Consider the following 21,681-nt stretch of genomic DNA (forward strand, 5'->3'; position numbering starts at 1 on the left):
CCTCCTTTCCCGGCATGCACTTTGTGGCTACGTGCGCGCCACGTGACCCAGCGTCTGTCAACATGAGTGGGCACTGCTGGGCAGGGGAAGCAGCTGGATAAGAGACGGGAGCTGTGACCTGCAGTTATTCACATTTATTTTTCTGTACTTTTTAAACAGACAAGCTGGTATTGTGCGCGACTGTCACGAGATGCCGGTACATGCGCCGTTTTAAACCTTACAGGAAGTATAACTTTGTCTGAAAGCTTTTGCTTAACTGAACTCAGTAGTTCGCTCCGAGGCTAGCTAGGTAGATAACGATAGCAGCACCTCAGTCGCTAGACGGTGGACGGTTTCCCCATCAATTGAAATTTACCTCCGAGTGGCTGACATGTCCGTATAACGCGTTAAACACTTGCTGTTTAGCCGGGCTTATGTTTGTTGCCGATGTTAGTTCCCAGATTAGAAGATTCCAGGTCGACCTAGGAAGTGTTTGCTCCACTGTGTGCGTGTACCTTTAAACTAGCTTTTTTTTTTTAGTGTTGCATTGCCGTTTTAAACTGTGTACACGGCTCAGTTGGGACCACGCTATACGTCGTTGCAACTTCCAGCGCCGACGGCTTCACTTGTCCAGTGACAAAGAAGCTATGGATGCCTGAAGCAGGAGAATGAGTGCGAGCTTTCAATGGAGAGGATGTCACCATCTTTCACCGAAGACTGTCCTGCTTAGCGTATCGATTAGCTGACCGGCAACTTCGCAACAGAACTGGGTCCGAGCGGCTGCTGCTGCTTTTCTTCACTTTATTAATTAGTCACGTCCAGATCTTCTGTCCCATGGCTGCAGCAAGCGGGGTCAACATGCTGTCCCATCACGGAGAGGTGGCACTGGCTGGTCCAGGAGGAGCAGGGATGCCCGCGGTGTCTCTTACCAATACATCGGTGTCTTCTACACCGACACCAGATCCCAATAACCGGGGGTGCGAGAACGGCGCCTTGATGGACTCCTTTGGGATCTTCCTGCAAGGTCTTCTCGCTGTGATGGCTTTCAGCACGCTCATGTGTAAGTATGGCTAATGCTCTGCTGTGTCAGATATCTGACACCAGCTGCTGATGTAAGCGGGTATCATCCAATAGCAACACTCTGATAATCAAATGTGATATTGATTTCAGCTGGGAGGGTTGAGGTAAATCTATACAGAGCCAGACAAACGACATTAATATGTGTAAATCTAAATGCAGGGGTTTCACTTCACTGTAACAGCATACCAATTAGAGTCACTTGTTGGGGCTTTTTTGGCTGTGTTGATCATTTAAAAAAAAAAAAAAAAATACTTCCTCTCTGCATTTCCTGGCACATTTGACCTCTCATGCTGCATGTACTCCATATACTGCTGAACTTTGCAAAAATAAATGAAAATGACTTTGTTTGGATGTTGCTGTAGTTTTCACATTTCTGCTTGGCAGTCAGTTGAGGAAGCAATCGCAGTGGGGAAGAAAGATATAAAATGTTGCTTTCTTTTGATTGGGTGATGTGCAGATAGAAAACTGTTTCAGAATATGTTTTTTAAATAAAGTGCTGTATCTCAAGTGATGGTCACTCTATATATCCTGTAGGTGCTTCACAGTAACAGCTACTAATGAGGTTTCTTTGTCTCAACTAGCATATATGGATTTCAGAAGTAGAAATCATCTTATTATTATTATTATTATTATTATTATTATTATTATTATTATTTTATTTATTTATTTATTTATTTATTTATTTATTTAATAAACTATTTAGAGAGACCATCTTAAATAGGATTTGAAAACTGAAGTATCACTGAGTTTTCAAAACACTACTTCTTTCAGTTGTTTAGGGGTTGCCACACTGGATCACCTGCCTCTGTCTCACCCTTTAACTCGCCTCTGTGCATGTCCCTCTTCTCTACATCTGTAAACATTCTCTGTTCTTCTCACAACCTCAGAATCACAATCAGAATTAGCTTTATTGACATAAGCTCTCAATGTAAACAGAACAGACGCACAATTGCAACATGACACAGACAATAATATGTGCAATGGTGCAGAGTCCAACAACATTCCTCTCATTTGTCTGCAGCAGTAGCATAGTTTCTAACAGCACCTTCCTGGTCAACACAAACCGGTGGCAGTCATCATTAACCCAGACCTGAACCAATCTTGTTTCAAGGTTGCATTCATAATGAGCATTGTATTTAATTTCATGATGAGGGTCCTTCCTAATGGGTCTGATGTTAAGAGCGCACCGAAGTATAAATGTCTTTATAACTCAGAGAGCTCTCATACTGGGAGTTAGAAATACTGAAATAATACTTACAGTAATGTAATACTTTAAAATGTGGGGCATGGGTATGAAATGGCAGGACAACCCCATTGATTGCCTTCTTTTAGTGTCCTTTACTGAGCACTCATGGTTCACTTCACCTCTTCAGACTGGACGTTTAGTTTGATCTCAGCTACACACCTGAAAAGTTTTATAAATGCATCTCTCACACACACACACACACACACACACACACACACACACACACACACACACACACACACACACACACACACACACACACACACAAAACATGTAGTAAACCTTATCAAACATGCTGTCTTATGTAGTCAACATAGATTGTAGTGCAACACTATATCTAGTTTTTCTTTTTTCTTTGGCTGTCCTTGTCTCGTGATGGCTAAATGTCATCTTGGTGACACCTACTGCAGCATGAGACTGTTCGCTAGATTGTCTCTAGTTGCTTGTTGTCATTAAGCTCATCTTCTTTTACTTCTCCATGTGGACAGACTGTAAAACTTTTCTTTTTACACCTCAGGCTAAGGTAGCTTTACATTAGAAATTGGCAGGCAAATGTCCATAAACACAGACAAGGAAACGCTGGCACAGAAGATTGGGTTCAGCCAGTGTCTGGCACCAAACTGGCAGCTGTGTGACCTAATGAGAGAAGCCTTAGTTTTATGTGGCTCAGCAGCCTCGCAGCAGTGAGTAGTTTTTTTTTTGTTTTTTTTTCTGGGCAGAAGGAGGAAGCAGAGGCCTCTGTCTGCCTTCACATCACACCCAGCTGTAAGTGGGGTGTGTTGGTTATGAAGTCACACTCGTTCGGAGCACAAACTGAGCTCATCGTTTTCCGTAAAAAGCAGCCCTCAGTATATATTTGGACAGAGCAACAACAACATTTAGTTTAAGTTTACAAAAGTGAGGTAGTTTGATGTCCACTTTCCATGATGGAGCCATAAAGCAAAGACTTGAGTGAAGCAGATTGCTTCCCAGAATAACAGTCACACCGATGCACACATACAGTGGCTTTAGTGTTTGTTACCCAGCAGGAGTGCTTAGCAAACAGTTCACTAATAGCTTAATTTGTACCACTTTATTTCATGTATCTTTAAATTGGGCAGACTAGATGAACAGTTTTCCTTCTAACACTGATTTATTGATTCTCTCCCTTTGCGACATTTTGAAAGAAGCATCCATTCCCTTTCACTTAAACTCTCATAGCTAGTAGTTTCATGTCAGCTTGATTAGAAACTCTTTGATTTCTCGCTTGTTCACTTAATTGACTGATATCAGGGCAACGACGGCAAGAGTCTTAGAATAAACCGGTATTCATATACGAAAGCAATAAAATGCTCACTGGAGGTTTGATGGCTCAGAGGAGGGTTGGGTAACTTTGTTTAATGAAAACAAGAGAGAATGCTTGAATGTGTGCAACTCTGTTTGCAAAATCCCACTATCTGTGTGGCACTCTCTTTCCTCTACAGTGAAGCGCTTCAGGGAGCCCAAACATGAGAGGAGACCCTGGAAGATCTGGTAAGGGAATCGAGCCAGCGCTAAATAAATTTCTATGCAAAGAAACCGCATGAGACCCACTGGAGTGCCTTGGAAGTAACGTAAGCGTGTATGTGCAGGTTTCTGGACACCTCAAAACAGGCAATTGGGATGCTCTTCATCCACTTTGCTAATGTCTATTTGTCGGACCTCACAGAGGAGGATCCCTGCTCATTGTGAGTATTTGGATGTCTCTGATAAATCAGAGTAATCTTTTTAAAATGAAGATAATTTAACTTTGTAGACACTCAGTTCACATTAATTTTCCATTTTCCCTCCAGATACCTCATTAATTTCTTGTTAGATGCTTCTCTGGGCATGTTGCTGATCTATGCAGGGGTAAGAGCCGTCAGTGCTATTGTAGAATGGAGGCAATGGGACTCCCTGCGTTTTGGAGAATACGGTGAGGACAGTGCCTGTGATGTCCAGTGGAGGGCAGTAGCTGCCCTTGCTATTATAGCGCTTCAGTGCCATTTCCTACCCTTTCAATGCCTTACTTTGTTCTGTTGGCAATTATGTAACACCAAAGCAGTGACATCTAATATTTTTGTACTATATATATGTGTGTGTGTGTGTGTGTGTGTGTGTGTGTGTGTGTGTGTGTGTGTGTATATATGTGAAATACATAATCATGGTTTTAGACAATCATCTGTCTCCCCAGGAGAGCCAGTGCAGTGCACAGCGTGGCTGGGGCAGTGTATCCTCTACATTCTCATCATGATGTTTGAGAAAGTCCTTATCATGTTGGTCCTCCTCATCCCCCAGTGGAAGCAGGTCAGTAGAAGAGTGTGTTTTTCGTACATGATCATACTATACATGCGAGGTAAATTCACTTTACACGGGTCAGCCCTGCCTCTCACTCGGCATGCTGCTCTGGTCTTGTTTTCTACACCTGAACGTTTTGGTGGGTGTTGTGCTAGTTTGTTTAGGAGTAATTTGGGAAGTTTAGTACACAAAGATGATGCCCAGAGAACTTGTGTAAATACAGTAAAGCATGGTTATAGAGAGTTATTATATTTTTGTAATTTCTACAATTTAGTTTAGGTTCAGCTAGTTTCCAGAGTTTCAGTTTAGTTTTTTGGAAATGTTTTAGTTTAATTCATGTTAATTTCAGTCTTAGTCTTTATTAATTATTGTTTGGAGGGCATATATCAGTGGTAAGATCTACAAAAATCAGTACAGATATTTAAAAAAAACAAACAACACTTTTTGAAAGCAGTTGACTCAGTGTTGTCGACATCAAGTCTCAGTAAATAATATATTAAACCTCATGAAGCAACTTTTAATTTAATTTTTTTTTACCAATCCAACAAATACAAATTTTGTGCTATATTTTAGTTTAGTTTTTTCAAATGTGTAGTTTTTATATTTATATAGTTTCAGGTTTTATTTAGTTATATTTAACAATAATAACCTTGGTCCTACATCACTGTGTATACAATAAGGCACACTTAAACAGCATTTTCTGAGTCATTACTCAAAAGCATTTGTAAGTAATGATTTATATTTTTAAGTATTCCCTGGAGAAGGTATTTTGTTATGCTACTAACAGTTTTACTTTCACATTGAGATATACACTTACATAATTACCATTTAATAATTAAATTAATCTCACAAATGATGAGGACACACAGCATCTTTCTTTGGGTGTTTCAGTATGAGCACAAAGCTAACAGCCAAGCAAGTTGTCCAAAGAGCACTTAACTGTGATTTTAATATTGCAGCATTAGAAAAAGAGTCTGTAATCCATCACTGTGTTTGTTACCTGCTGAAGGTCAGCCTCTGGCAGTTTGACTGGGGTTAGTGTACACTCGGGTTTAACTTCACTCTGGGTTCTTCAGTACTACCTTTGTTGGCTCTGCAGATGTTTTCAGAGTCTGTGTGGTGTGAGCAGCAGTTGTTCCTGGCCCAGGGTGCAGCTTGCATTTAATTGAGAAACTATTGCATTCATTCCCCTGCTGGACTTGACCCAGGGGCACTGAAAGCATTAATTCCTAACCACTGGGCCTCCAAAGACAGTTTTTTCATGCCCAAAACAGTTTGTTGTGCTGTACTTTAGCAATTGTGGCGCACTGATTATTTGAGACCTCAGTGTTGGGGGGGGATGAACGCACCTCAGGCCATGCGGTGACTACGTAAGCTACGCAAATTACGTGCGGGATCCGCCTTTCCCTCGTCTCACTATGAGAGTCGGTCGTTGACAACTTCTATACATGATAGAAAAGTTCTTCTTGTCGGGAAAGAAAAAAAAAAGCCTTCAGAGTAAAGTGTCGTTACGGCAGTGAGGTAAAAATGTGGCCTTTTCTCCAGATTTCACCGAATAACAGCAGCGTTAACGTGCTAGCTAGCAGAGCACATCCAAGGTGGGAGAGCATCTTTTGGCGTCTTCGCCTCTTTTATTTAAAAAAAATTTAGTAGTTCTGTGGTTTTGTGTCCGGTTAAAGTAACAGTAATTTTCATTTTAGTCTGTGCGTGAAATAATGGTCTAAAACCACGGGGTTACAGCTAAAATAAATAAATAAATAGAAATAAAAGGTTGTTTATCTGCAACACGTTAATTTAACGGTAATACTGCTGTAATTGTAGTAACCGCGATTTACAGCACAGGGATGATGCCTCATTGATACCTATCTATGCATACTATACAGTCTGCAGATTTGCCAGCTTTCCTCTTTCTTTCCTTTGTATTTGCAGCAGCTGTTTTCCATTCAGCTTGTTTTCTTAAATGCCGCACATTTGCTTATATTTGCTTATATTTCGCTTGAATATGACAGACCCGTCCCGACCCCATTTAAGACTATAATATTGTCATTGTACAATAATATTATGGGCTGCATGTTTAACCATCAAAAGTTAATGCTGTCACTAAGTGCAACATTATATTTGTGCTTGTTGTGTTTGTTTGTGTGGCAGCTGGCACTCCTCAAGCCTATACACAATCCTGCCCTGGAACTGGCCATCGTTATGCTCATCGTTCCGTTCTTCGTAAATGTAAGTCTGCCCTTATCTTATCTTTCTTCTCTTTTTTGTCTGAATTTTACATCTCCTGCAAAAACAATATTACATGTCTAGCAGGGGTGGAAGAAAAATTGTTTAATTTGAGGACCTAGTTTGTAGTTGAAACAATGTGATAAATCACAATGTATGTTACTCAACAAATCAAAAAATGTTACAAGTCACAATTACATGAATGAAGTGAGTGAAGTACTGCGATAATATTGTGTCACTAACGTGCAGTGAGACATTGTCATTGGTTACCAAAATCATCAGTGCCCATTGTATTGCATGCACACAAAGGTAAAAGCTGTTTCTCTAGTTTTGGTGGATTTTTAAAAACCGCTTGAATCAGTTCTGTAGAAAAATCATCCACCTGTATTTTCTGTGTCACGTAGGCCCTAATGTTCTGGGTAGTAGATAATTTCTTAATGAAGAAGCATAGGACAAAAGCAAAGCTTGAAGAGAGGGAAGAGGACTCACGGGGGAACGGCAAGGTGCGATACAGAAGAGCTCTTTCCCATGATGACTCGGAGTCAGAGGTAAGTTTAACTGGAAAGCTAATGCTAAAGGAGACAGATTCAACTGACACATACCATTTTCATTTCTTCAGTCCATCTGTGTCTCTCTGTCTCTCTTTTTTTTTTTAACCCAGTAATCTTCTTTTGAGCTCAAACCTAATAAAAAGTGGTACATCGCATTTTTTGATTTGATTGATTTGATTTTTATTGATTAGCATTCAAATATCTCATTGAAGACATAATAAAGATTACCACAAAGCAAGAAAGCATGAGACAAGGCTAATCAAAAGGTATTGGCTGAAGCATTTGCTTATTACCCCAACCCTTTTAACAAAAGATCTTTTTGCATGCAGCTCCTGTACACAGGGCTCGAAGCAAAGAATAAAACAAAGCAAAAACAAAACAAACAAGATAAGTAACTACATCAAAGCAAAAGAATCAAGAGTTTGGTTTTTGTTTTTGTTTTTTTTGCTCTTTTCATTCTTGATTTATATATATATATATAAAAACACCCAGCACGCCCCTGCGGGCGGTTTATCCTTCAAGCTCGGGTCCTCTACCAGAGGCCTGGGAGCTTGAGGGTCCTGCGCAGTATCTTAGCTGTTCCCAGGACTGCGCTCTTCTGGACAGAGATCTCCGATGTTGTTCCCGGGATCTGCTGGAGCCACTCGCCTAGCTTGGGAGTCACCGCACCTAGTGCTCCGATTACCACGGGGACCACCGTTACCTTCACCCTCCACATCCTCTCGAGCTCTTCTCTGAGCCCTTGGTATTTCTCCAGCTTCTCGTGTTCCTTCTTCCTGATATTGCTGTCATTCGGAACCGCTACATCGATCACTACGGCCGTCTTCTTCTGTTTGTCTACCACCACTATGTCCGGTTGGTTAGCCACCACCATTTTGTCCGTCTGTATCTGGAAGTCCCACAGGATCTTAGCTCGGTCATTCTCCACCACCCTTGGGGGCATCTCCCATTTTGACCTCGGGACTTCTAGGTTATATTCGGCACAGATGTTCCTGTACACTATGCCGGCCACTTGGTTATGGCGTTCCATGTATGCCTTGCCTGCTAGCATCTTGCACCCTGCTGTTATGTGCTGGATTGTCTCTGGGGCATCTTTACACAGCCTGCACCTGGGGTCTTGCCTGGTGTGATAGACCCCAGCCTCTATGGATCTTGTACTCAGAGCTTGTTCTTGTGCTGCCATGATTAGTGCCTCTGTGCTGTCTTTCAGTCCAGCTTTGTCCAGCCACTGGTAGGATTTCTGGATATCAGCCACCTCCTCTATCTGCCGGTGGTACATACCGTGCAGGGGCTTGTCCTTCCATGATGGTTCCTCGTCTCCCTCCTCTTTCTTGGGTTTCTGCTGCCTGAGGTATTCACTGAGCACTCGGTCAGTTGGGGCCATCTTCCCAATGTATTCTTGGATGTTCCTTGTCTCATCCTGGACTGTGGTGCTGACACTCACCAGTTCCCGGCCCCCTTCCTTCCGCTTAGCGTACAGCCTCAGGGTGCTGGACTTGGGGTGAAACCCTCCATGCATGGTCAGGAGCTTTCTTGTCTTTATGTCAGTGGCTTCTATCTCCTCCTTTGGCCAGCCTATTACCCCAGCAGGGTACCTGATCACGGGCAGGGCGTACGTGTTGATGGCCTGGATCTTGTTCTTACCATTCAGCTGACTCCTCAGGACTTGCCTGACCCTCTGCAGGTACTTGGTGGTTGCAGCCTTTCTAGCGGCCTCTTCATGGTTCCCATTTGCCTGCGGGATCCCCAGGTACTTGTAACTGTCCTCTATGTCTGCAATGTTGCCTTCTGGTAGTTCAATCCCCTCAGTTCTGACTACCTTCCCTCTCTTTGTTACCATCCGACTACAGTTCTCCAGTCCGAACGACATTCCAATGTCATTGCTGTATAGCCTGGTAGTGTGGATCAGTAAATCGATGTCTCGTTCACTCTTGGCATACAGCTTGATGTCATCCATGTACAGGAGGTGGCTGACAACTGCTCCGTTCCGTAGTCGGTATCCGTAGCCAGTCTTGTTAATGATCTCACTGAGGGGGTTCAGGCCTATGCAGAATATATATATATATATATATATATATATATATACTCTCAGTGGCAAGGGAACAATAAGAGAACAGCACCACCAAGGCTGGAGACGGAGCAATACTGGAAGAGCATATGGGAGAAGGACACAACCCATAACGGCAATGCTCAGTGGCTAGAGGATCTGAGGGCAGACCACAGCGACCTCCCTGAACAGGGTCCAGTAACCATCACAGTGGCAGATATCCAAGAAAGGGTCTCTAGTATGAAGAGTTGGACAGCACCAGGGCCCGACATGGTTCACGCCTACTGGCTGAAGAAGCTGACTGCACTCCACGAGCGTCTGGCAGCACAAATGAACCAGCTGCTAGTTAACGAAAGACACCCGGAATGGCTAACTGAAGGCCGGACGGTCCTGATCCCCAAGGACCCCAAGAAGGGACCGGTCCCCTCCAACTACCGACCAATAACCTGCCTCAGTACTACATGGAAGCTCCTGTCAGGCATCATATCGGCTAAGATGAACAGGCACATGGGTCAATACATGAGCGGGACACAGAAAGGAATTGGCAAGAATACCAGAGGTGCAAAACACCAGCTACTGGTAGACAGAACAATCAGCCGAGACTGCAAGACCAGACTGACCAACCTGTGCACTGCCTGGATTGATTACAAGAAGGCCTATGACTCAATGCCCCACAGCTGGATACTGGAATGCCTAGAATTGTACAAGATCAATGGGACCCTAAGAGCCTTCATCAGGAACTCAATGGGGATGTGGCGTACAACACTAGAGGCCAACTCCAAGCCCATAGCACAAGTTACCATCAAGTGCGGGATCTACCAAGGAGATGCTCTGTCCCCACTGCTGTTCTGCATAGGCCTGAACCCCCTCAGTGAGATCATTAACAAGACTGGCTACGGATACCGACTACGGAACGGAGCAGTTGTCAGCCACCTCCTGTACATGGATGACATCAAGCTGTATGCCAAGAGTGAACGAGACATCGATTCACTGATCCACACTACCAGGCTATACAGCAATGACATTGGAATGTCGTTCGGACTGGAGAAGTGTAGTCGGATGGTAACAAAGAGAGGGAAGGTAGTCAGAACTGAGGGGATTGAACTACCAGAAGGCAACATTGCAGACATAGAGGACAGTTACAAGTACCTGGGGATCCCGCAGGCAAATGGGAACCATGAAGAGGCCGCCAGAAAGGCTGCAACCACCAAGTACCTGCAGAGGGTCAGGCAAGTCCTGAGGAGTCAGCTGAATGGTAAGAACAAGATCCGGGCCATCAACACATACGCCCTGCCCGTGATCAGGTACCCTGCTGGGGTAATAAGCTGGCCAAAGGAGGAGATAGAAGCCACTGACATAAAGACAAGAAAGCTCCTGACCATGCATGGAGGGTTTCACCCCAAGTCCAGCACCCTGAGGCTGTACGCTAAGCGGAAGGAAGGGGGCCGGGGACTGGTGAGTGTCAGCACCACAGTCCAGGATGAGACAAGGAACATCCAAGAATACATTGGGAAGATGGCCCCAACTGACCGAGTGCTCAGTGAATACCTCAGGCAGCAGAAACCCAAGAAAGAGGAGGGAGACGAGGAACCATCATGGAAGGACAGGCCCCTGCACGGTATGTACCACCGGCAGATAGAGGAGGTGGCTGATATCCAGAAATCCTACCAGTGGCTGGACAAAGCTGGACTGAAAGACAGCACAGAGGCACTAATCATGGCAGCACAAGAACAAGCTCTGAGTACAAGATCCATAGAGGCTGGGGTCTATCACACCAGGCAAGACCCCAGGTGCAGGCTGTGTAAAGATGCCCCAGAAACAATCCAGCACATAACAGCAGGGTGCAAGATGCTAGCAGGCAAGGCATACATGGAACGCCATAACCAAGTGGCCGGCATAGTGTACAGGAACATCTGTGCCGAGTATAACCTAGAAGTCCCGAGGTCAAAATGGGAGATGCCCCCAAGGGTGGTGGAGAATGACCGAGCTAAGATCCTGTGGGACTTCCAGATACAGACGGACAAAATGGTGGTGGCTAACCAACCGGACATAGTGGTGGTAGACAAACAGAAGAAGACGGCCGTAGTGATCGATGTAGCGGTTCCGAATGACAGCAACATCAGGAAGAAGGAACACGAGAAGCTGGAGAAATACCAAGGGCTCAGAGAAGAGCTCGAGAGGATGTGGAGGGTGAAGGTAACGGTGGTCCCCGTGGTAATCGGAGCACTAGGTGCGGTGACTCCCAAGCTAGGCGAGTGGCTCCAGCAGATCCCGGGAACAACATCGGAGATCTCTGTCCAGAAGAGCGCAGTCCTGGGAACAGCTAAGATACTGCGCAGGACCCTCAAGCTCCCAGGCCTCTGGTAGAGGACCCGAGCTTGAAGGATAAACCGCCCGCAGGGGCGTGCTGGGTGTTTTTATATATATATATATATATATATATATATATATATATGTGTGTGTGTGTGTGTGTGTGTGTATATATATGTATGTGTGTGTGTGTGTATATATATGTATGTGTGTGTGTATAGATCAACTTACCTCAGAAAAAAAAATTATATATATATATATATATATATATATATATATATATATATATATATATATATATATATATATATATATATATATATATATATAATTTTTTTTTTTTTTTTTTTTTTTTTTTTTTTCTAATACTCTACTTTTAAACAAGGAAAATGAACTACACCTTTTTTAAATCACTGTCATAACTATTCCACAGGTTAACTCCTCTAACAGAAACACATCTCTGCTTTATATTTGTCCTTATCTTGTTTTTTTTAAAGAAATCTGTTCCCCTTAAGTCATATTGACTCTCTCTGACTTTGAACGGCTTTTGAGTACTGGGGCAAAGCAAGTTATTTTGTGCTTTATACATTATCTGTGCCATTTTATATTCAACTAAATCATAAAATTTCTGGGTATTCAGATTAATAAACAAAATGTTAGTTGGTTCTATATAGTTTGATTGGTTTATAATTCTTATAGCTCTTTTTTGTAACTTGAAAATAGGAAGAGTGTTCGTTTTATATGCATTACCCCATATTTCCAGACAATAAGTCATATATGGAAGCAACAGAGTACAATAAAGTGTGTATAATGATTTTTTTGTTCAGGACATTTACACAGTAAATGTTTCAGTGCTACTGTGGTCCTCTAACTAGTGGTTTACTTTATAGCTGGTAAACTAGTGTTTACATATCTCTTCTCCACACACACACACACAGTATTCATTCATCATTCATTCAATAACATTTTTCAAATGTTAGGACAGATAGGATGGCATCTCCATAAAACCTCTCTTGACATGTCTAGATGACATTAAAGCTTGGTTGGCTCTAAACTTTTTAAATTTTAATGAAAAGAAAACAGAAGTGTTGGTGTTTGGACCCAGTGGTCCCTGTGAGTCCTCCTCTGTTGTTTTAGGATCCCTGGAAGTCTATTTTAAATCTGTTGTTACTGACCTTGGTTTTAAGTTGGACAGTGATTTTAAATTGGACAACCAAATCAGAGCAGTGGTGAAGTCCAGTTTTTATCATTTAAGGCGACTGGCAAGAGTAAAATCTTTTCTTTCGAGGCAGCACCTTGAAACAGTGATCCATGCTTTTATTTCTTCCCGCCTGGACTACTGTAACTCACTTTATGTGTGGGTCAGTTAGTCATTGCTCTCACGTCTGCAGCTGGTTCAAAATGCGGCTGCACGACTTCTAACAGGAACTCGAAAAAGAGAGCATATAACCCCCGTGCTGGCCTCTCTGCACTGGCTGCCTGTGTCTTTTAGAGTTAATTTTAAAATTCTTATGTTTGTTTTTAAATGCCTTCACAGTCTTGCCCCGCCTTACCTCTCTGAGCTTCTTCATCCCCACATACCCACAATACCCTGTCGGTCTCTCAGGTCAGCTGACCAGCTGCTCCTGGAGGTACCGAGATCCAGGAGGAAGCTCAGAGGGGACAGGGTCTTCTCTATTGTGGCTCCAAAATTATGGAATAATTTGCCCATGCATGTTAGAGAGGCCCCTTCACTGTCCACTTTTAAATCACGTCTTAAAACCCACTTTTATTCCTTGGCTTTTAACCTCAGTGAGACTTAGTTTCTCTTTTAATTGAAGTAGTTATTTAATTAATGATTTCACTCTTCTTTTATTTGTTCTTTATTTATATCTCATGTAATTTTATTTTACAGTTCCAATGTACAGCACTTTGTGTCAGCTGTGGTTGTTTTAAAGTGCTTTATAAATAAAGTTGATGAGATAGTCCCTAGATTTTCTGGAATTTTATACTGTTATGCGCATGCTGTTACCATACCACAGAGTTGTGGACACACACGTATTTGTGTAGGCGGCTCCTTTGTTCTGCAGTGGGCCAGTGGCGCAATGGATAACGCGTCTGACTACGGATCAGAAGATTCTAGGTTCGACTCCTGGCTGGCTCGTAGCTTTTTTTTTTTTTTTTTGCTTTTTTTTTTTCTTTTCTTTTCCTTTTTGTGTTAGATTGACAGTAGTACTCAGTGACTGTTGTCCCTTGCTGGAAGTTTTTTTTTTTTTTTTTGAAGGGGGGGCAGTGTTCTTGTTTCCTTAGCAGGTGTTGATTAGGAAAATGAAATGATCCAGACAGGGTGTAGCATTTTAAACAGTTGTTAGATTAAAATTTAAAAAGTAAAGTAAAGGATACATGGGAGAAATAGTCTTTGCAATGTTTGTTCATCAGAGGGCACTCAGCAACTTTGCTGTTAGAAACATGCCACAAAGTCAACAACCGGCTGGTCCAAGTAGAGTAGGGCAGAGTATAAATGCGTATTATTATTTTCATGTTATCTTAGCAAGGACTCAGAAATCAATACACATATTATTATCCTTTGACTGAAATGATTTTTGGCCTGTAAAATTGGTGGTTGTTTATAAGTTCATGTGCAGTGTTACAGATTTGTATATATTTGATGTATGTATGTTCAATCTCAAAGCAATATCAGGCTTACTTTTGAGGCATTTGAACACTGTAGCAGTCATGCAGCGTTGACAAACGCAAGCTTTGTGTTACTTCCTTCTTCTTGTGTGTTGCTGTTGAATACCACATGCAGTCAGCAGAGCAATAGACTGTGGGGGATGGGCTGAGCTGTAGTAAAACGCATGTATTCCTGTAGGGAGGCACTGCATTCCACTGCGGGCCAGTGGCGCAATGGATAACGCGTCTGACTACGGATCAGAAGATTCTAGGTTCGACTCCTGGCTGGCTCGTATATGTTTTATTTTCTGGGTTGCTTTGATTTGGTTGAAATAATAGAAGCAATTATTGTTATTCTTGCATAAGATGAGAACAGTCATACTATGAATACATTTTCTCTGACCTACTTAACGCTATAGTAAAATTACAGCATAACTTCGTTAAATAAAGCTACAATGACTAGCTTTTAAGATTCAGGAGTTTGTAACCTTTTCTGTGGAGAGATTTTAGGGCATTTTGTGACCACAATATTGAGCATAAACCGACATGAACATATGTGGGCAGTTACTACATGGTGTGCAAATGAGCAACAGTGCAGTTCAGTTAACAGTCACAGATGTAATTATTAATAACTATAGTTATGTTAATGAGGTTGCACAGACCTCCACAAGTCCAGTATTTAATCACTCTCCAAATTCCTCTTTATGAAAAACACAACAACTCTCCTTAAAGGGGACCTGAAACACTGCACATATAAAGGCTAATTTACACGATAGAGCACTGCTCTCAACCACTGACATGGATGTAACAGAATCAATAACTCAGAGGAAAATAAAGACACTAAAACCAAAAATCAGTTTAAGGGGATCACATTTGTGCTGTCTTTGCTGCAACAATGAGTTTTAATTAATTGGCTGTTAATGTCTAGCGTTTCTTGTCCCCTTTAACGCAGTCATCTTTTCCCTCCTATTTATTTGTGAAGTAGTGTTTACTCCAGCTTCTGTTAGGATGTGTTTACATTGTGAAACAACATCAAATGGATTTTGAAAGCATGAAAGGTCACAGCAGTGCAGTTTAGCTTCCCTTTCTGAGAAAGTGTTGCTGCTACACGTGGACCTTGCACCCAGGGCACAACTGTGGGGGATGGGCCACAGTGGTTGAACCATGGGGCCAGTGGCGCAATGGATAACGCGTCTGACTACGGATCAGAAGATTCTAGGTTCGACTCCTGGCTGGCTCGGAGCTTTTCTTTTTTCTTTCTGGGGTTACATTGACAGTAGTACTCAGTAAAGTCTTTCTTTTTTTTGTTTCCTTTTCCACATGTTAAAATACAAAATTAGCAGGGGTTGATTATGAAATGATGCAGACATGTATTGGCTTTTTAAACAGTTGTTAAGTGAAACTTTAATTCGACTCCTCGCTGGCTTGTGATCTTTTCATGTATTAAGTTGTGCTATTGCTTTAGATTTTGTTAGTTTGTAAAATAAAACAGTCATTCCCACTGTTTTTTTTTTTGTTTTTTTTTTCTTAGTGAGAATATTAGACAATATAAAATTATGCTATCATGCTTTCGTATTATGCTCATTTGGGAGCTCGAGTTTTATGTGGGAGGTCTTCTTTGTTAGGTTTATGTGCTTTACTCTGCCCCCCCCCCCCACAGACTTTCTTTTCATGTATTTTTTGAGCAAGGTTAAAAACAAAAAAAGCTACATCAGCAATGAGGTTGTGAGGCTAGATTGGAATATGATTGTGCTTTTATGGGAACGGGCTCTAAAACATCTGGAGGGCAAATATAAAAATAAATATTTCTGTGTTTATCCCCATTGTGTGATCAAGCACTTTAGAGTAAACAGTGCACCTGGGAGTCAACATGATAATGATGATGGCAGTCATCGTGGATCTTTTTTTTTTTCTTGTTTTTGTTTGTTTGTTTGTTTGTTTGTTTGTTTGTTTGTTTGTTTTTTAAATGTAACCGTTAACCTCGTCTAACCTTTGAGGTTTGATATATCTCTCCTTCGTTTTCCTCAGATCCTTTTCTCTGCAGATGACGAAATGGATGAGTCTGATGAAGACGATGTCCGTCGACTCACTGGTGTGAAGATGGTGAAAAAGAAGAAGCTTCGCATGGGGATCCCTGTCTGACCTGCGTGCCTAGCTTTACTGTTAGGATCAAAAAGTCTGCGTACATTTCCCCGTTCCCCTACAGATTGTGTGATATTGCCTTCAATCAGTGACCTTCAATTACAAAATAATACACTGTATCTGAAGCTCCTTTACCATTGGCTCCTGGAGGACAGCTATATGAACTTTTTTTTTAGCAGTCGACCATTTTTCTTTCCTTTGTTTTTTTTTATTTTTTTATCATTGTTTATTTTAAACATGGCTCTCATGATGTGAGTGTTGTGTTTCAGGACACTGGGAAAAACAATGAGTGAAGTTACTGTTAAATCCTTAATGTAATAGGAAAACTGAACTGGCTCCAGCAGAGCCAAATATGATGTACTGGGTTACATTTGATATCCTTCCGAAGTGCACCCTCCTCCCCCCAAAACAAACAAACAAAAATGAGCAAACAAAAAAAAAAAAGATGTATTCCTTGTGTTCATTCCACGTTAACATCTGTCCTGTTGTCGTCACATGTAGATGCCCCACCATGGCCTGTGTTATACGTGTGTCTGTGACGGTGTGTACAATTGCACACCCTTTAACTTTAACAGGAGCATTATGTCAGGTTTTGAATCACTGTATTGACTCTACCGTATATCTTGTACGTGATGTTACATTAGTCGAATGGAGCACATTAATCCTTGCAGCAATCTTCCATTTCTTTTAACAAAGACATCTGAAGTCTCTTTTGAACTGTTGAACCTGTAAGACTGCAAGCGCTGCACTGCAGCATCCTTCTAATGTCAGCTCAGCCACTGTTTTTTCTGTAAGCAAACGACTGCAACATGTCTGACTCTTTTACTGATGTGCTCTGACTGTATGTTTTAGTCCTTGAATGTACTTTTTTTTTTTTTTTTTTTTTAAGTTTTGAGTGTTTTACTTTCGGGCCAAAAAAGGTGAGTATGCTCATCCCAAAAGTGTTTTTTCAGTAAATATGGGAACAGGTTCTTGCACAATTTCCCATTTTTCTCAGCTTTTGCCTTTCCCCGTTCTAATGTGTGGGGTTTTTTTGTTTTGTTTTTTTCCTTTGTTATTGTTGTGTTTTTGTTTTGTAGTTCCAACAATGTGCCTGAGTTAAATTACCAGCAGTCTTTTTATTTTTGGTTTTGGTTCGGTTTTGTTTTCTTTGACTGTTTTAAGCAGAGCTCGAGATCTCCAGAGGGGTATACTACGAAGACAGTTTTAACACAGCCAGGCTTTCTTTGTGTTAGTATCATCTTATTAGTACATGCACATTCCAGTAAAAATGTGGAACTTCATTCAGTGGTTTATTAAGATACAGCTTAACAACTTGCACAAATGAAATACATTCCCCTAGCATAGCATCTACATTGCGCTTAACACATGCTGTAAGTGAAAATGTGAGACTTCTGCTAATTTTTAAACTGAAACTCAGAACATAACCTGCTCCTGTCCAGTAATGGAGTCACATTAGTGACACAAAACTCTGAGTTTATGCTCAACATAGTTTTCTAAACCACTAATCTCACTTTGCAGTACACCCCTCAGGCATGAAGCACCATCCAGCAGGCTCTAATCTTAAGAATGTGACGTACATAGACCTCTAAACTGTAAACAGTAAGTGCAGACCAGGCAGCTGAGAGAAAGGGTGTGCTTGTGTGTGTGATTTAACACACACACACTAGTGTGTGTATATAAACTGGCATGTCCTGAATATATGTGTGACTGCTGGTCCTGTTTAAAGTAAAAGGCGTGACTTAAACTACAATGATTACGGTGCTGCTGATGATTTCATTCTGATGTTTTTGGCATGTTGGTAAAGAAGGAAAGACTGTGCGTTTTTAAAAAGGGGAAAGTACGGGACAGTGCAGAAGTCATGGTAACTGTCAGCTGAACTAGGACAAAGAGGGCTTTAGTATTTTGCAGAGCTTAATCTACTTCATGAACAACATCTGATGGAAATAAGTTATCATATAAATGCTTTCCAAATAAACGGTATGATACAGAATGAAAGTAGTGGATTACCTTTCTGTTGTGGCAGAGAAAAGGTGTTCCCTGACCGGGAATCGAACCCGGGCCGCGGCGGTGAGAGCGCCGAATCCTAACCACTAGACCACCAGGGATTGAAAGGGACCACGGTGTGACGTCATAAAATGTGTAAACGCATTTATGTTAAAAAAAACAAAGGGGGATGATGTTCATCCCAAAACTGTTTTTCATACCTTGACTTTTAAACTTTGTATTTATTTTATAAAAGTGAGATTCAAAGATATTCATTGATATCTGCATTTGTTTTGTTTTGTTTTTTTAAAGCCATGTTTAAACAACAAAATTACAACACGGTGATGATTTCAGCATCTCTTTAATTGTGGGGATTGCTTGCTGTTTACCACTAGGGGTAACGCTTTCCTTATCAGAGTCGACCGGTAATGATTGTGTTCCCAGAAATAGATCTGCTTTCAGCAAATACACATGCAGTAATTAAGCACCAGGAGCCATTCTTAGGGGCTCTTTACAGTTCACGACATGTTGGATCAACAGCTTAATTTAAAAGGCACCTTTTGTCTCTTTGTCTAAGACTTTTTGTCTATTTATTACTTTTACTGTAAGTACCATGTTCTGCTCAAAAACATATAATTTGTTGCGTTTGATATTTTAAGTGTTGTGGTTTTAAATGCTGATGATGGAGCTCCAAGCCAGTTGTTTAAGGGTGAAGGATATATTTAACGGGCCAGCATAAACATACATGCGTAATGAGATGCTCTAAACATCGCACTGGGAAAAGTCTTAATAATCATCATAATCATCATCTGCACAAACGGGTAATCCAAATGATGGCTAAAAGTCCTATAACTGCTTTGACTGCTCTAAGTGGGTAACAATCACATACAAACAGTAACGAGTCTTACTGTGTGTCACTGAGTTAAAACAGTGATGAGTCGGTGTTTCCATGATCCCACAGCTCACACCTTGAATTTAAACACTGATGCCAAGTCTAATGAGTAATATTGCCTAAACTGTTTGCTTACTTGTTCCAGGCTAAAAAGAAAAGTGTAAACGCATTTAAAACAATCCGGATCGAGTGCATAAAGTAACATGATATTAAGTCCTAATGGTCCATACGAACAGATTTGGCAGAGAATGCGTACTGAAAACACAACTGGTCCAGATTGACATTTGGGCGGCTCTTACTGGTCCAGCCCTTATTTTGATGGTTAACTGGCTGAAAATGCTTTTTATGACATCCCAACAAGAAACATCCTCTTGCCTAAATCAAGTTATTGAACTGAGTAAGCAGATTCCCAAGAACTGGCTCTACAAGGCGGTACTGCTGGGTGGTGATCACTAGTTTAATGTAGTCCAAAGTGCAAAGCTCTACAGAGACATTTTCAAAAGAGGGTGTGAGTGCAGGGTTAACCGGAGGAGGAGGTGTAGCCTTCTGCCACTCCTGTTGTGTCTTGAAATTGTCAGCTGTTGGCCTGTAAGCTTAACGTTAACCCCATTCCAGCTGTACTATCCTTCACGTCACACCTAATAATACACTGTGACAACAGGCAGTGGAACCGATGGCAGGGGGGGCCTGACTGACTCACTGCAGGCTGACACAGGACTATATATAATGTCTGGGGGACAGACACACACACACAACAGAATAACAACCAACAAATCAATTACACTGTCTGCGGGATCTGAGCACCAACACCAACAGCCATGTCACAGGTACGTTACATCACCTCACATACAGCAAATGAATACACAATGAATCCACGCTTAACCAGAGAGTCACATACGTTTTATTTGCCCTTATTTTCTTTACTGTAGCCAGGCGAGGTAAAAAAGAAGAAGCGCCCACCGATGAAGGAAGAGGACCTCAAAGGAGCCCGCAGTAAACTGGGACTGAAGGGCGAGGTTAAGAGTAAGACCTATGAGGTCATGGTGGAGTGTGGTGAGTAAAGTCTTTGCTGTCTGCAAAGGCATTATGTCTTCCTGGAATAACAAGTATGAACTCATGGGCGCATAGACCGTAAACATGACTATGTATATCTCGTAAAAACAGACTAGTTGACTTTGTGTTGTATTCGTGTCCGATTGTTTAAAAGAGAGAGAGGGGGGGGAAAAAAACGAGTTCCCTGACCGGGAATCGAACCCGGGCCGCGGCGGTGAGAGCGCCGAATCCTAACCACTAGACCACCAGGGAGAGCTGAAGCTACGAAAACATGTATCACTTTTAAAGGACACACCGACGATGAGTTCCCCGTGTTTCGTGTAGTTTTCTTGATCATAAATCACCAATGGTTTCTGTCGGAGTGAGTGGAGGGACATTTTCTAGCTTCTTCAAACATTGACATTGGACTCTATGAAGAAGTAAATACAGAAAAAAAGTCCTACGACAGCACTATCTCACGAACATTGCACACATACACATCCATATAAGTGTACTAGATGTCCACACTCCAAACACCTCATAGTCTGATATAGTTTTAATAGCAGCTTACTTGGACATGACGTTGAATGATTAGTATTCCTTTGGGGTTGGTGCCTGGTACTAAGAAGTGCCTGATTAAAAATTTGAATGTCAAATTCTCAACTATGAATCGAGGAAGTGCCACAAATAGAGAGTGTTTTTCTGACACGTGTCTTGTGTCTCTGTCTCGTTCTGTGATCAGAACGCGCGGGCAAAGTTGCTCCATCTGTGTTCAGTGGTGTGAGGACAGGAAAGGAGACCGTGCTTGACCAGCCCACATCTGCCAAAGCTCCTGGAGCCAGTGTGTTCAGCAAGTGAAGCACACTGCAACCTGAAACCAAACAAATAGCACAGGATGAACATGCACACTGTTGGCTTTGTGCTTCAGACTCAGAGACTTTTAAGTGTGTGCTTCTTCCTGCTTTAATGAAAAATGTAAGAAAGATTAATTGAAGACAGATGAATGTGGTTCATTGCTATGATTATATATTGTGAAAAAAATGTTTGTTTTTTTTACTTGTGTTCAGCATTTTCCTAAATAAACTCTCACTGTGACAAGCAACCTTAAGACTTTTATTTCAACATATTATAATCTGCTTATTGTAATCCAATTATTGTAAAAGTTAAAAAAAAAAAAACACTTTCGAACAAATGTTTTTTAATGCAAATGTGCACATCTGCACCAAAATACAAATGTGTGATAAAT

The 21,681-nt window shown here is 41.6% G+C and overlaps 1 protein-coding gene and 5 non-coding genes across 8 annotated transcripts; 4 read left to right on the forward strand and 2 right to left on the reverse strand.

Annotated features, from left to right (window-relative positions):
• The first annotated feature begins 41 nt into the window (after positions 1-41).
• On the forward strand, positions 42-21,537 carry LOC113022854 (store-operated calcium entry regulator STIMATE). Of its 3 annotated transcripts, XM_026168737.1 has the most exons (10): positions 42-1,039; positions 3,769-3,817; positions 3,916-4,011; positions 4,117-4,238; positions 4,497-4,609; positions 6,749-6,826; positions 7,228-7,371; positions 16,412-16,519; positions 20,333-20,456; positions 21,178-21,537. In XM_026168737.1, the coding sequence occupies exons 1-10, from the start codon at positions 814-816 to the stop codon at positions 21,291-21,293; spliced, it is 1,176 nt and encodes a 391-aa protein (XP_026024522.1). In that variant the 5' UTR covers positions 42-813; the 3' UTR covers positions 21,294-21,537. The 3 variants fall into 3 exon arrangements, with proteins under 3 accessions (XP_026024522.1, XP_026024520.1, XP_026024521.1); XM_026168735.1 differs by lacking the exons at positions 20,333-20,456; positions 21,178-21,537 and having other exon boundaries at positions 4,117-4,609; positions 16,412-18,518; XM_026168736.1 differs by lacking the exons at positions 42-1,039; positions 3,769-3,817; positions 3,916-4,011; ... (3 more) ...; positions 7,228-7,371; positions 16,412-16,519 and adding an exon at positions 19,998-20,230.
• trnar-acg (transfer RNA arginine (anticodon ACG)) lies at positions 13,802-13,874 on the forward strand. Its single transcript has one exon. It is a non-coding gene; the product is annotated as a tRNA-Arg (tRNA).
• Positions 14,604-14,676, forward strand: trnar-acg (transfer RNA arginine (anticodon ACG)). Its single transcript has one exon. It is a non-coding gene; the product is annotated as a tRNA-Arg (tRNA).
• Positions 15,551-15,623, forward strand: trnar-acg (transfer RNA arginine (anticodon ACG)). Its single transcript has one exon. It is a non-coding gene; the product is annotated as a tRNA-Arg (tRNA).
• Positions 18,562-18,633, reverse strand: trnae-cuc (transfer RNA glutamic acid (anticodon CUC)). The gene has a single exon. It is a non-coding gene; the product is annotated as a tRNA-Glu (tRNA).
• trnae-cuc (transfer RNA glutamic acid (anticodon CUC)) lies at positions 20,637-20,708 on the reverse strand. Its single transcript has one exon. It is a non-coding gene; the product is annotated as a tRNA-Glu (tRNA).
• Positions 21,538-21,681: the final 144 nt, after the last annotated feature.

Source organism: Astatotilapia calliptera, chromosome 5, assembly GCF_900246225.1.
Source record: "Astatotilapia calliptera chromosome 5, fAstCal1.2, whole genome shotgun sequence".
Taxonomy (NCBI): Eukaryota; Metazoa; Chordata; class Actinopteri; order Cichliformes; family Cichlidae; genus Astatotilapia; species Astatotilapia calliptera.